At 51.0% G+C, this 15,000-nt stretch overlaps 1 protein-coding gene across 1 annotated transcript in view; it reads left to right on the top strand.

Annotated features, from left to right (window-relative positions):
• The window catches only part of ano7 (anoctamin 7), a gene marked incomplete at its 5' end in the record, with an annotated part of 19,901 nt that overhangs the window by 3,894 nt on the left and 1,007 nt on the right, over positions 1 to 15,000 (top strand). Inside the window, 17 exons of the mRNA XM_080460246.1 lie at positions 26 to 162; positions 431 to 488; positions 3,843 to 3,953; positions 4,030 to 4,195; positions 4,267 to 4,357; positions 4,948 to 5,044; positions 5,382 to 5,525; positions 5,943 to 6,080; positions 6,222 to 6,320; positions 7,054 to 7,156; positions 7,348 to 7,459; positions 7,534 to 7,588; positions 12,638 to 12,735; positions 12,937 to 13,022; positions 13,129 to 13,334; positions 13,399 to 13,544; positions 13,870 to 13,960. Of these exons, the coding sequence (XP_080316372.1) occupies positions 26 to 162; positions 431 to 488; positions 3,843 to 3,953; positions 4,030 to 4,195; positions 4,267 to 4,357; positions 4,948 to 5,044; positions 5,382 to 5,525; positions 5,943 to 6,080; positions 6,222 to 6,320; positions 7,054 to 7,156; positions 7,348 to 7,459; positions 7,534 to 7,588; positions 12,638 to 12,735; positions 12,937 to 13,022; positions 13,129 to 13,334; positions 13,399 to 13,544; positions 13,870 to 13,960 (1,938 nt within the window). The remainder of the gene's footprint in view (positions 1 to 25; positions 163 to 430; positions 489 to 3,842; positions 3,954 to 4,029; positions 4,196 to 4,266; positions 4,358 to 4,947; positions 5,045 to 5,381; positions 5,526 to 5,942; positions 6,081 to 6,221; positions 6,321 to 7,053; positions 7,157 to 7,347; positions 7,460 to 7,533; positions 7,589 to 12,637; positions 12,736 to 12,936; positions 13,023 to 13,128; positions 13,335 to 13,398; positions 13,545 to 13,869; positions 13,961 to 15,000) is intronic.

A 15,000-nucleotide genomic window follows, 5' to 3' on the forward strand; every position in this document is an offset into this window, starting at 1 on the left:
CTCATGGGTGCTGGTTCTCCTGCAGGTGGTCTCCTCCCCCCTCATGAACTGGTCCGAGCAGATCCTGTCCAAGATGTCCATCCACAGTCCTCTGAGCCAGAACGTCCCCAACCCTCCTGCAGACTATTACACCTGTCAGTTCAGGAGCAGCAAGCTGAGCAGGTACACTTGGCTCCTCCTGGATCCTCCTCCACCTCCTCCTGGATCCTCCTCCTCCTCCTCCTCCTCTTCCTGGATCACCATCTTCCTTGCTCGTCCTCCTCCTGATTCCTCCTCCTGGCTCCTCCTCCTCCTCCTCTTCCTGGATCACCCTCTTCCTTGCTCGTCCTCCTCCTGACTCAACCTCCTCCTGGCTCCTCCTCTTCCAGGCTCTTCCTGGCTCCTCCTCCTGTTCCTCCTGTGTCTCTTTCACCCTGATTTTTGTCTGCAGGTTTCTGGGCCACGAGAACAAAGAAACCTTCTTTAAGACCACGCAGAGACACCAGGTGGTGAGTCCACCACTCCTAGACCGTATCACTCCACCACTCCTAGACTGTATCACTTCACCACTCCTAAACCCTATCACTCCATCACTCTTTGACTGTATCACTCCACCCCTCCTAGATCATATCACTGCACCGCTCGCAGGCCGTATCACTCCACCAGTCCTAGAACATATCACTCCACTACTCCTAGACTGTATCACTTCTCCACTCCTAGACTGCATCACTTCATCACTCCTAGACCCTATCACTCAACCACTCCTTGACTGTATCACTCCACCACTCCTAGACCGTATCACTCCACCGCTCGCAGGCCGTATCACTCCACCACTCCTAGACCGTATCACTCTACCGCTCCGAGAGCATATCTCTCCACCACTTCTAGACCGTATCACCCAACCACTCCTAGACCATATCACTCCACCACTCCAAGACCGTATCACTCCACCACTCCTAGACCGTATCACTCCATCACTTCTAGACTGTATCACTTCACCACTCCTAAACCCTATCACTCCACCACTCCTAGATCATATCACTCAACCGCTCGCAGGCCGTATCACTCCACCGCTCCTAGACTGTATCACTCCACCACTCCTAGACTGCATCACTCCACCAGTCCTAGAACATATCACTCCACTACTCCTAGACTGTATCACTGCACCACTCCTAGACCCTATCACTCCACCACTCCTTGACTGTATCACTGCACCACTCCTAGACCGTATCACTCCACCGCTCGCAGGCCGTATCACTCCACCACTCATAGACCGTATCACTCCACCACTCCTACACTATATCACTCCACCACTTCTAGACCGTATCACCCAACCACTCCTAGACCATATCACTCCACCACTTCTAGACTGTATCACTCCATCACTTCTAAATCGTATCACTCCACTGCTCACAGGCTGTATCACTCACCACTCATAGACCGTATCACTCCACCACTCCTACACTATATCACTCCACCACTCCTAGACCGTATCATTCCACCACTCCTAGACCATATGACTCCACCACTCCTAGACCGTATCACTCCACCACTCCTAGATCGTATCACTCCACCACTCCTAGACTGCATCACTCCACCAGTCCTAGAACATATCACTCCACTACTCCTAGACTGTATCACTTCGACACTCCTAGACTGCATCACTTCACCACTCCTAGACCCTTTCACTCCACCACTCCTTGACTGTATCACTCCACCACTCCTGGGCCCTATCACTCCACCGCTCGCAGGCCGAATCACTCCACCACTCATAGACTGTATCACTCCACCACTCCTACACTATATCACTCCACCACTCCTAGACCATATCATTCCACCACTCCTAGACAATATCACTCCACCACTCCGAGACCGTATCACTCCACTACTCCTAGACCGTATCACTCCTAGACCATATCACTCCACCGCTCCTAGACCATATCACTCCACTAGTCCTAGACTGTATCACTCCACCGCTCCTAGACTATATCACTCCACCACTCCTAGACCGTATCACTCAACCACTCCTGGACCGTATCACTCAACCACTCCTGGACCGTATCACTCCACCACTTCTAGACTGTATCACTCCATCACTTCTAAACCAGATCACTCCACCGCTCACAGGCTGTATCACTCACCACTCCTAGACCGTATCACTCCTAGACTATATCACTCTACTAGTCCTAGACTGTATCACTCCACCACTCCTAGACCGTATCACTCCTAGACTGTATCACTCTACCACTCATACACTGTATCACTCCACCACTCCTAGACCGTATCACTCCTAGACTATACCACTCTACTAGTCCTAGACTGTATCACTCCACCACTCCTAGACCGTATCACTCCACCGCTTCTAGACCGTACCACTCTACCACTCCTAGACTGTATCACTCTACCACTCCTACACTGTATCACTCCACCACTCCTAGACCGTATCACTCCCAGACTATATCACTCTACTAGTCCTAGACTGTATCACTCCACCACTCCTAGACTGTATCACTCTACCACTCCTACACTCTACCACTCAACCACTCCTGGCCCGTATCACTCAACCACTCCTGGCCCGTATCACTCCACCACTTTAAGTTAGCCCTTCAACCTGGGCTGTGAGCTGAAGAAGAAGAGACCTGAAGCTGAACTTGTTGGACGGAGAGGAAACGTCCAGTGAAACAGAAACGTTAAGAAAAATCCCAGGATGTTTCAGTCAACAGACGGATGCTGCCGGGGCGACGCCTGCTCCTCAAACACAGTCTGCAAACACACAGAGTCTGCAAACACACACACACACACACACACACACACACACACACACACACACACACACACACACACACACACACACACACACACACACACACACACACACACACACACACACAGAATAAATATGGTTATAGTATTAAAGCGACTCATCCTCTGTCACGTTAAAGGATCATAAACTCTAGAGATGTAGAAAAGTCTTAAGCTACAACTTATTTTTAGAATAATTTCATTTTCTTTGTTTTTACGATGAATCATTTCTGATTATAAAATTCCAATGTTATGCAAAATTAATTTTCTACTAGTTTTCCAACAGTAACGTGTCCCATTCAGAGGTTTTCCCTTCATGACATCACAAGGGGAAACAACCCCTCCCTCTGGTGGTGAAGCGCTGCCTCACTGATATTCTGAATTAGTTCAGGATCATATGAAAAACCCGTAGCTGTTAGCAGGAGCTAGCGTTATCTGCTTGCTGGTTGCTGTAGCAACACGTACGAACAAACTAAGCAACAATAATTTTAACTCTTCGTCTTCAGGAGCTTCTTCTTCTGGTTTGGTATTGAACATGCCTATCAGCAACACATCGCGTGACCTGTAGGTGTCACACTTTCCCAACTAAATAAATACCAACAGGCTTACTCAAAATGAAAACTTTAATTCTTATCATAACCATATAATTCAGATTCAGTGTGGTGGCCTTCGAACGGTAAAACTTTTTAACATTCGAGCAAATAAAACCCCAAAACACCAGAACAGATTTCTGAGGTGAGATAAGCCATGTTAGCATGCTAGTAGCAGGCTCATTGTTAGCGTGCTGGTAGCGGGCTTATTGGTAGTGTGCTGGTAGCGGACTCATTGTTAGCGTGCTGGTAGCATTCTCACTGCTTGCGTGTTGGTAGCGGGCTTATTGGTAGCATGCTGGTAGCGGGCTCATTGTTAGCGTGGTGGTAGCGGACTCATTGCTAGCGTGCTGGTAGCGGGCTTATTGGTAGCGTGCTGGTAGCATTCTCACTGCTAGCATGTTGGTAGCGGGCTAATTGCTAGCATGCTAGTAGCGGTAGTGGGCTCACGCTGTGGCCCCGTCCCTGCAGGTCTACGAGATTCTGGCTCGGACGCCGTACGGCTCGGTGAAGAAGGGTGAGGTGGGAATCGACCGGCTGGTCAACGAGCAGGTCTTCAGCGCGGCGTACCCACTGCACGAGGTGAGAGTCCAGCGCTCAGGGGAGGCGTGTGACGCTCCGCCAGTCGCCACCCTGAAGTTCCAGCTCTGGGTTTCAGGGGGACTTCCAGCCGCCGGCGCCCCCGGTGGCCACCCAGAGTCTGGGCCTCAGGCAGATCCTGTACTCGTACTGGGCCCAGTGGTCCTGCTGGAGGCGCTACCAGCCCCTGGACCACATCAGGGAGTACTTCGGAGAAAAGATCGCACTCTACTTTGCCTGGCTCGGTAACTATAGCACCAACACATCAGCCCTCCTTCTGACCTGCGGTTTCCATGGTAACCGTGTCTCCCTGCAGGTTTCTACACCGGCTGGTTGTTGCCGGCGTCACTCGTTGGGACGGTGATTTTTCTGATCGGAGTTTGGCTCGTGGCCACAGACGTTCCAGCGTGAGAAAAAAACTCAAACTAATTTTCTACGCCGATATGCTGACGACTGTCTGCTGTTCCTGATCTTCACTGTCTGCTGTTCCTGTCTGCTGTTCCTGATCTTCACTGTCTGCTGTTCCTGTCTGCTATTCCTGATCTTCACTGTCTGCTGTTCCTCTCTGCTGTTCCTGATCTTTACTGTCTGCTGTTCCTCTCTGCTGTTCATGATCGTCACTGTCTGCTGTTCCTGTCTGCTGTTCCTGATCTTCACTGTCTGCTGTTCCTGATCTTCACTGTCTGCTGTTCCTGTCTGCTATTCCTGATCTTCACTGTCTGCTGTTCCTGATCTTTACTGTCTGCTGTTCCTGATCTTCACTGTCTGCTGTTCCTCTCTGCTGTTCATGATCGTCACTGTCTGCTGTTCCCCTCTGCTGTTCCTGATCTTCACTGTCTGCTGTTCCCCTCTGCTGTTCCTGATCTTCACTGTCTGCTGTTCCTGATCTTCACTGTCTGCTGTTCCTCTCTGCTGTTCATGATCTTCACTGTCTGCTGTTCCCCTCTGCTGTTCCTGATCTTCACTGTCTGCTGTTCCTGATCTTCACTGTCTGCAGGAACGAGGTTTGTAACAGTGGAAACAACTTCATCATGTGTCCGCTCTGCAACATCTGCTCCTACTGGAACTACTCCAGCATCTGTGTCACCTACAAGGTACCTGCAATACTGGACACCTGTACACCTGTACACCTTCTCACCTACACACCTGTACAGTTTAACAACGAAGCAGTGATTCATCTGATTTGTTCAACAAATGATTTGACAGTTTTTGTAACCTGATATCAGATCATTAGTGGTTAGTCGATGTTAGTTTAGCACAGAACTGTTGCTCTGTAAACACACACACACACACACACACACACACACACACACACACACACACACACACACACACACACACACACACACACACACACACACACACACACGGCTCTTCACCTGTACACCGGTACACCTGTGGACGTCTCTTCCGGTGGTTTCCTCTCCGCAGGCCGGGCTGCTGTTCGACAACGGAGGGACGGTGTTCTTCAGTGTCTTCATGTCTCTGTGGGCCGTCACCTTCCTGGAGTACTGGAAGAGGACGTGTTCGGCCCTGTCCCACCGCTGGGACTGCTCTGACTTCCAGGACATCGAGGTACACACACACACACACACACACACACACACACCCAAGAGGTACAGCCAGGCCCTGGTAACGCGGGATTGTTGGACTGTTTAGTCAGTGTTAGAAGAAAAATGTAACAGAGCAGCGAAGATGTTGGATATTCACAAAACGTGATGTTTAATCGACATGAAAATCTGACAAGACAGTCACATGTCATCTGCGTATAGTGAGATTCTTCTTACATTCACTAATAAGTAAGTAAGTAAATTAATTCAATAATTAATTAATGAAGAAAAGCCGGGACAGTGGTTGGCGCTGTCGGGTCGTTTGTCCTGTCATACTTCTGACGGCCACCGGAGGGCGCCCTGCCGCTTTACTCTGGCTCAGAAGGTGCAGATTGTGGCTTCGTGTCGAGACGACGATCCTGATGCGACTGGTCTGCTGCAGGAGCGACCTCGTCCCGAGTTCACTGCCATGGCGCCGATGACGGTGAGGAACCCGGTGACCGGTGCCGAGGAGCCGTACTTTCCTGAGAAGAAACGATGCAGCCGCACCATGACGGGCTGCATGGTCATCGTCGTCATGGTGAGGCTCCGCCCACCTGCCTGGTTATATGGAGGGCGGGTCGGAGGCATTTAAGTGATGTATGTGTGTGTGTGTGTGTGTGTGTGTGTGTGTGTGTGTGTGTGTGTGTGTGTGTGTGTGTGTGTGTGTGTGTGTGTGTAGGTCACAGTGGTGTTGATGTTTCTCATCTCCATCATCCTGTACCGCACCATCCTCAGCATCCTCATCTACAAGTCAACAAACAGCTTCTTCAGCTTCGCTGTGAGTCTCACCACAACACAAACACACAACAACACAACACAGACACACAACAACACAACACAGACCCACAACAAAACAACACAGACAAACAACACCACACAGACACACAACAACACAACACAGACCCACAACAAAACAACACAGACAAACAACACCACACAGACAAACAACAACACACAGACAAACAACAACACACAGACACACAACAACACAACACAGACCCACAACAAAACAACGCAGACAAACAACACCACACAGACACACAACAAAACAACATAGACAAACAACAAAACAATACAGACACACAACAGCACAGCACAGACACACAACACAGACACAAAACAAAACAACACAACACAGACACACAACACAAACACACAACAACACAACACAGACACACAACACCACACAAACACACAACAACACCACACAGGCACACAACAACACCACACAGGCACACAACAACACACAGACACACAACAACACAACACCGACACACAACAAAACTATACAGACACACAACAACACAAAATAGACAAACAACAAAGTTGAACATGCAAAATAAAAAGTCTCCAGGACGCAGCCCTGAGGAACGCCACCAGGTTCTGACTCCTAACTGTGTTTAGAACAATGACCTTTGTTTGTGTTGCTTCTGTGTCTGTGTAGAACAGTTGTTTCTGTGAGTATAACAGTTGTGTATGTGTGTGTAACAGTTGTGTATGTGTGTGTACAGGCAGGCAGGATTGCCAGTATTAATGGATCAGTGTTGAACTTGTTGGTCATCCTCATGTTGTCTAAAGTTTACAAGGCCCTCGCTCACCTGCTCACCCGCTGGGGTGAGTCTCCCTTCATTCATTCATTCATTCATTCATTCATTCATTCACAGTTTAATGAGATGAATTAATTAATTGTCATGAATTTCACACATTTCTTTGTGTGTGTGTGTGTGTGTGTGTGTGTGTGTGTGTGTGTGTGTGTGTGTGTGTGTGTGTGTGTGTGTGTGTGTGTGTGTGTGTGTGTACACCAGAGATGCACCGCACTCAGACTAAATATGAAGACATGTTCATCCTGAAAGTTTTCATCTTCCAGTTTGTGAACTTTTACTCGTCTCCAGTTTACATCGCTTTCTTCAAGGGAAGGTGAGAGCAGTGTGTGTGTGTGTGTGTGTGTGTGTGTGTGTGTTGTTGACTTTCTCCCTACTGTGTGTGTTCAGGTTTGTCGGTTACCCTGGAAACTACAACACACTTTTTGGAGTTCGTAACGAAGAAGTAAGTAACACACTGATTGGGCCACACACACACACACACACACACACACACACACACACACACACACACACACACACACACACACACACACACACACACATACAATGTATATTTTTAACTTTCACCAACCAAAGTTTTTGTCTGTGCGTATTTATTTATTTATTGGTTTGTATATATAATGTTTATTGCAGACAAAGGCCCATATAAAAGAAGAACATAACAAGTACATAGACAAAAAAGAGGAAGAAAAAAAATTGATAAAAAAATAATGAAAGATAAAACATACTAAACTGCATGTTGGAGTTATTTGTGATTAGTTTAATTTAGGCTTACGTTTAGTTACAGCCTAATTTCTTTCTTTTACTAAAGTTAATTTGCTTTGTTTTGCATTTTTGCTCAATTACGTCATTATTAACCTTCTTTATTGATCACTTACAAGAAGTAAGTTTACATAGGTGGGTGAAGGTGGGTGGAGCCGAAGGCTGCGAGGGCATATGGTTTTTTACCACGGCTGCAGAAAATGTTATCTGTCTGTTTGCTTCAAGAGGGAATCAACCACCTCAAACGGACCTTTCTGGTCTGGACATTGAGTTGTTGTTGATCTGTTCCACTGCGTAAAGCCAACCTGTGACGTAGGCTCAGTGGCCATTTGAAAAGTTTGGACTCATGGTTTGATTCAATTTGTTGTGGACAAATAGCCACTACACTGTGCATTTAAAGCATTTATTTATATTTGTATGTATTTGACCAACTTTCTGCCTAAGGTGGGTTGCGCCACCTCCACTGGCTGCTCCGGCATGACATGGGCAGGTTTCAGCCGGTCCACTGAAACCCGGACCCGTTTACCCCCCATGTCCACCACAAAGTTCTTCGGCCCCGCGAGTTGGAACCGGGTTGAACCTGCAGGCCGGCTCCTTGAAGACTGGCTGCTTCGCTGTAACCAACCAAGGTTCTGATGGTTCTGGCAGGAACTCTCCGGGGACCCTCAGCGGCTGACCAAACACCAGCTCTGCAGATGACGAGTGGAGGTCTTCCTTCGGGGCTGATCGCAGGCCCAACATGACCCACGGCAGTCGGTCGACCCAGTTGCTGTCTGTGAGGGTGGCTCGGAGAGCGGCCTTCATCATGCGATGGAAACGCTCACACAGTCCGTTGGCTTGAGGGTTGGAAGCTGTCGTCCTATGTAGCTGCACCCCCAGGCCTTTGGCCCCCTCTGTCCACAGCTCCGCGGTGAACTGGGAGCCTCTGTCTGACGTGACGTCCAATGGTGTGCCAAACCGGGCCACCCAGGTGGATCGACGTTGTCGATGCCAGAGGAACCACCTCCGGCCACCTAGTGGTCCTGTCCACCATAGTGAGGAGGTGAGTGAGAGGGAGGGAGCGGACCCACCAAGTCCAGATGCACATGATCAAACCTCCTCTCAGGAATAAGGAACGGCTCCAGGGGGGCCTTGGTGTGACGGTGTACCTTGGACCGCTGACACGCCACACAGGAGGCCGACCAGCTCCTGACATCCTTCCGGAGCCCCGACCAGAGAAACTTTGCCCCCAACAGCTTCACTGATGCTCTTACACCAGGATGCGATAGAGCATGAACCGCATCAAAAACCAGCCGTGGCCAGCCAGCAGGTACCATGGGGCGGGGAAGCCAGCAGGTACCATGGGGTGGGGCAGCCAGCAGGTACCATGGGGCGGGGCTGTCCTGTAGACACGTCACAGAGGAGTGTGGTCCCACTGTCATGGAAGACCACATCCTGCAGCCGTAACCCGGTGGCGGCTGTCCTGTAGGCCTGGATGTCAGAGTCAGTCAGCTGGTCGCTGGCCATGGCAGCATAGCCACTCCAAGGTGCACAGAGTTCACGTGTGCCCGAGAGAGGCAGTCAGCCACAGAATAGTTTTTTCCAGCCACATGCCGAATGTCTGTGGTGAACTCTGAAATGGCAGAGAGGTGGCGCTGCTGTCGCCCACACCAGGGCTCCGAGGTCTTGGACATGGTGAAGGTGAGGGGCTTACGGTCCACAAAAGCAGTAAACTGCCGGCCTTCCAACAGAAACCTAAAGTGGCGTATGGCGAGGAAAAGAGCCAAGAGTTGTCTGTCAAACGTGTTGTACTTCCTCTCATTGTCACGCAGTTGTTTGCTGAAGAACGCCAGAGGCTGCCAGCTCCACCCACACATATAGCGCCCCCACTGCGTAGTCCGAGGCATCGGGGGTGAGTGCTGCCGGTGCCGTTGGCGATCGGTGGGCCAGCATGGCGGGGTTGGAGAGTGCAACCTTGGCATTCTGGAAAGCCAGGATCCTTTCTGGGGACCAGTCCACGTCCTGCTTGGCCTTTCTGCCCCTCAGAGCGTCATACAGGGGGCGCATCAGGTGACCTGCGTTGGCGATGAAGCAATTATAAAGGTTCACCATGCCTAGGAATTCCTGCAGTGACTTTATGGTTTTTGGACGTGGAAAGGCAGTGATCGCTTTCACCTTAGCCCAGGGGTGTCAAACTCAGATCCTCGTGGGCCGCAGCCCTGCACGTTTTCAATGTCTCCCTCCCCTGAATGTCCTGATGGTTCATCACCACATTCAGCACAAAGCCAGATAACGAGCTGCTTATTGCAATCAGCTGTGTTGAAGCTGGGAGACATGCAAAACGTGCAGGGCTGCGGCCCTCGAGGCCTGGAGTTCGACACATGTGCCTTAGCCGGTAAGGGCACCACTCCCCGTGAGAATACATGGTGACCCAGAAACTCAATTTCTGGTTTTCCAAAACAGCACTTAACTGGGTTCACGATCAGCCCATGCTCATCGAGTCTCTCAAAGAGCTGCCGCAGGTGTAATAGGTGCTCCTCAGGTGAGGCGCTGGCCACAAGGATGTCATCCAGATATACGAATAGGAAAGGCAGGCCCCTTAATACGGAGTCCATCAAGCGCTGGAATGTTTGTGCTGCACCTTTCAGACCAAACAGCATCCGCAGAAACTCAAAAAGTCAAATGGCGTGATCACTGCAGTTTTGGCCACGTCCTGAGGATGGACCGGTACCTGGTGGTAGCCTCTCACCAAATCCACCTTGGAAAAAAATCACCTTCCCCGCCAGGTGGACGAAAAAGTCTTGTATATGTGGCACTGGGTACCGATCATTTGCAGTGATATTATTGAGGTGCCGGAAATCCTCACAAAGCCTCCATCTTCCATCCGATTTCGTAACCACATGCAAAGGTGAGGCCCACTGGCTGTCGGAGCGCCTCACAATACCCAGTCTCTCCATAGTGGCAAACTCCTTCTTAGCGATTGCCAGCTTGGCCACATCCAGCCATCGAGGGCGAGCAAAAACTGGTTTACGATCAGCCCATGCTCATTGAGTCTCTCAAAGAGCTGCCGCAGGTGCTGTCGGAGCGCCGCACAATCCCAAGCCGTTCCATAATGGCGAACTCTTCTTTCGCGATTGCCAGCTTAGCCGCACCCAGCCTGTGAGGGCGAGCAAACACCGGCGGCCCAGTAGGATATCATGTTCCACACCATGTTTGACGATAGAGGCTGAGAAGGTAGGGACCGTCAGTTCGGGAAACTCAGCCAGAAGCTGCTGGTATACATCCCCTGAAGCTAGGATATTGGCGAGGGACACCGCCCCCCCCCCCCCCCCCCCCCCCCTTCCCCAAAGTGCAGGAGTAAGAGGAGAATGAGACGGCGTCCACCAGGCGGTGATTCGTCATGTCCACTAATAGTCCGTGAGCGCACTGGAAATCTGCTCCCAGGATGGACAGGGACACAGCAGCCATGACAAAATCCCATCTGAACTGACGGCCATTGAATCCCACAGTCAGGAACCTGGTGCCAAAGGTGCGGATGGGAGTCCCGTTAGCGGCATTCAGAGGCGGCCCTTTCCCGCCGCTCGCGATGTCGGTGAAGGAGGCGGGGATGATGGTCCATGGGTTTGCTGTCTCCCAACATGTTCTCCATCAGCTTCGTGGGTTTGCTGTCTCCCAACATGTTCTCCATCAGCTTCGTGGGTTTGCTGTCTCCCAACATGTTCTCCATCAGCTTCGTGGGTTTGCTGTCTCCCAACATGTTCTCCATCAGCTCCGTGGGTTTGCTGTCTCCCAACATGTTCTCCATCAGCTCCGTTGGTTTGCTGTCTCCCAACATGTTCTCCATCAGCTCCGTGGGTTTGCTGTCTCCCAAGCCGTTGAGAGACAGAAGGCGCGCCGCTTGCTCGGCGTCGTACAGCTGGAACAGCCAGAGGAGTTGAGTTTTGAGCGCGGTGTATTTTCCGTGCGCCGGTGGGTCCTGAAGCAGCCCCATTACTCGGCGGGTGCTTCAAGAATCCAGCGCTGCGACGACGTGGAAGTATCTCGTGTCGTCTACCAGTACCCCTCGTAGATGGAACTGAGCCTCGATGTGTTGGAACCACGGCTCTGGATCGTGCTGCAAAACTCTGGTAGTTTGACAGCTGCGGTATACACAGCGGGGGCTCCGGCTCCAGCGCCGCCAGGGATTGTACCGCTGCCGGCCGCAACAGACATGTTCAGATGTCAAGGTCACCAATGTGGAGGCAGAGAAAGATGAAGACGAAGGAGTCGAGTCGGCTTTTTCTTTATGGCCTCCAGCCGCCTGACAGTTCACCTGTCAAACATTTCTCCCCTGCGTCACCATTCTGGGTGCGAGAACTCCCTCCAGGAGCACACCACACCTTTTTCAATTCCTTATCCTGGCCGCGTCATGACAAAAATACCCCCCTGACCTTTGACCTCCAGCCGCTAACCAGGGTGATGACATCACTGCATCATGTGGCCGATTAAAACCATGAAGCTCCAGCTCCGCCCAGCGTCCATCGTGCGATCGTACGGATCAGATACAACAGCCTGTTTCCATGGCGACGCTCCAGTTTTATAAACTTAAACTTAAACCGACTTCATTCAGAAAACAAGTTCTCCGTCGTCCAGACATGCAGCTGATAGCCTCCTGTTCAGATAACTCCTATGGATGTGTTGCTAGGCAACCTGCCGTCGGGCTGATCTGATTGGTTGTTGTCTACGTAGGTTTTTTGTTTTTGTGTTCCAGTGCGGCGCCGGCGGCTGTCTCATCGAACTCGCTCAGGAGCTGCTGGTCATCATGGTGGGAAAACAGCTGATCAACAACATCCAGGAGTTCATCTTCCCGTAAATTAAACACACACACACACACACACACACACACACACACACACACACACACACACACGATGTGACGACTGTTTGCAGGAAGGTGAAGTCCTGGTGGCACCGGAGGAAACTGAAACCTCAGAAACAGGAGAAGAAGAAGAAGGATGAAGAAGGTCAGAACAAGGAGGAGGAGGAGCATAAGCAGAAGGAGGAGGAGCATAAGGTGAAGGAGGAGGTGTCTCCGTGGGAGCAGGACTACCAGCTGCTGGTCTGCGAGGGACTCTTTGATGAATACCTTGAGATGGGTGAGTTCTTCCTAATCCGGCCTCCTGCGGCATGTTGGGAGATGTAGTTTTTGATGTAATTAGTCTTCCTCCTCCTCCTCCTACTGGTCCTCCTCCTCTTCCTCAGTGCTTCAGTTTGGTTTCATCACCATCTTCGTGGCCGCCTGCCCTCTGGCTCCGCTCTTTGCTCTCATCAATAATTGGGTCGAGATCCGTTTGGATGCTCAGAAGTTTGTTACTGAATACCGCCGCCCGGTGGTGGAGCGGGCTCAGGACATCGGGATCTGGTTTCCCATCCTGCAGTTCATCGCACACATGGCGGTCCTGAGCAATGTGAGTCTGCGTCCGTCGGTCTCGCCTGTCCAGGCGGAGGTCCTGACGTGGTTTTGTGTCGCAGGCGTTCCTCATCGCCTTCACCTCGTCCTTCCTGCCGCGGCTCTACTACCGATACACCCGAGACCGCACGCTGAGCGGCTTCATCAACTTCACCCTGGCAACGTCACCGCACGGCTACAGCAAGCAACACCACAACACCACCTGCAGGTGGGCAGCGACACTGCAACCACAAAACCCAGAACAGAACTCCAAACAATACCGCAAACAAAAGCACCAAAAACAAACACAACTACCGAAAGAACCACAAACACAACCAAGACCACCAAAAGAGCCGGAAGTAAAACCAAAAACAGAAACACAACCACAATTACAAAGCAGAACGTCACTCTTTAATTTACACTCAAGTGCAACTGAGTGAGGTCACAGTTTAAACCTGGTGGACCATCCCCTTCCTCTTCCTCTTCCTCTTCCTCTTCCTCTTCCTCTTCCTCTTCCTCTTCCTCTTCCTCTTCCTCTTCCTCTCCCTCTGCAGGTATCAAGGCTTCAGGGATGAAAACGGTGAATACCTGCCGGAGTACTTCCACCTGCTCGCTGTCCGGCTCAGTTTTGTTATTATCTTCGAGGTTGGTCACATGTTTGGTCTCTTGTGTGGGTGAGATGGTTGGTTGGTCGGCCACTCGGTCACTCGGTCACTCGATCACTCAGTCGGGTGGTTGGTTGGTCGGTTGGTTGTGTGAGTAAGATGGTTGGTTAGTTGGTTGGTCGGTCGGTCAGTTAGTTGGTCGGTCAGTTAGTTGGTCGGTCAGTTGTGTGAGTGAGATGGTTGGTTGGTTGGTCGGTCGGTCAGTCTGTTGGTTGGTTGGTTGGTCGGTCAGTCGGTTGGTTGTGTGAGTAAGATGGTCGGTTGGTTGTGTGAGTGAGATGGTTGGTCGGTCGGTCGGTCGGTCGGTCGGTTGTGTGAGTGAAAGGGTTGGTTGGTTGGTTGGTTGGTTGGTTGGTTGGTTGGCTGGTTGGTCGGTTGTGTGAGTGAGATGGTTGGTTGGTTAGTTGTGTGAGTGAGATGGTTAATGGTTGGTTGGTTGGTTGGTTGGTTGGTTGGTCGGTCGGTTGTGTGAGTGAGATGGTTGGGTGGTTGGTTAGTTGTGTGAGTGAGATGGTTGGTTGATTGGTTGGTTTATTGGTTGGTCGGTTGGTTGTATGAGTGAGATGGTTGGTTGGTTGATAGGTTGGTTGTGTAAGTGAGATGGTTGGTCGGTTGGTTGTGTGAGTGAGATGGTTAATGCTTGGTTGGTTGGTTGGTTGGTTGGTCGGTTGTGTGAGTGAAATGGTTGGTTGGTTAGTTGTGTGAGTGAGATGGTTGGTTGGTTGGTTGATAGGTCAGTTGTGTAAGTGAGATAGTTGGTCGGTTGGTCGGTTGTGTGAGTGAGATGGTTGGTTGGTTAGTTGTGTGGGTGAGATGGTTGGTTGGATGGTTGGTCGGTCGGTCCGTTGGTTGTGTGAGTGAGATAGTTGGTTGGTTGGTTGGTTGGTTCCGTGGGTGAGATGGTTGGTTGGTTGGTTGGTCGGTCGGTCGGTCGGTCGGTCGGTCGGTCGGTCGGTCGGTCGGTCGGTCGGTCGGTCGGTCGGTCGGTCGGTCGGGCGGTCGGTCGGGCGGTCGGTTGGT

Source organism: Lipophrys pholis (genome assembly GCF_963383615.2).
Source record: "Lipophrys pholis genome assembly, chromosome: 3".
NCBI classification, from domain to species: domain Eukaryota; kingdom Metazoa; phylum Chordata; class Actinopteri; order Blenniiformes; family Blenniidae; genus Lipophrys; species Lipophrys pholis.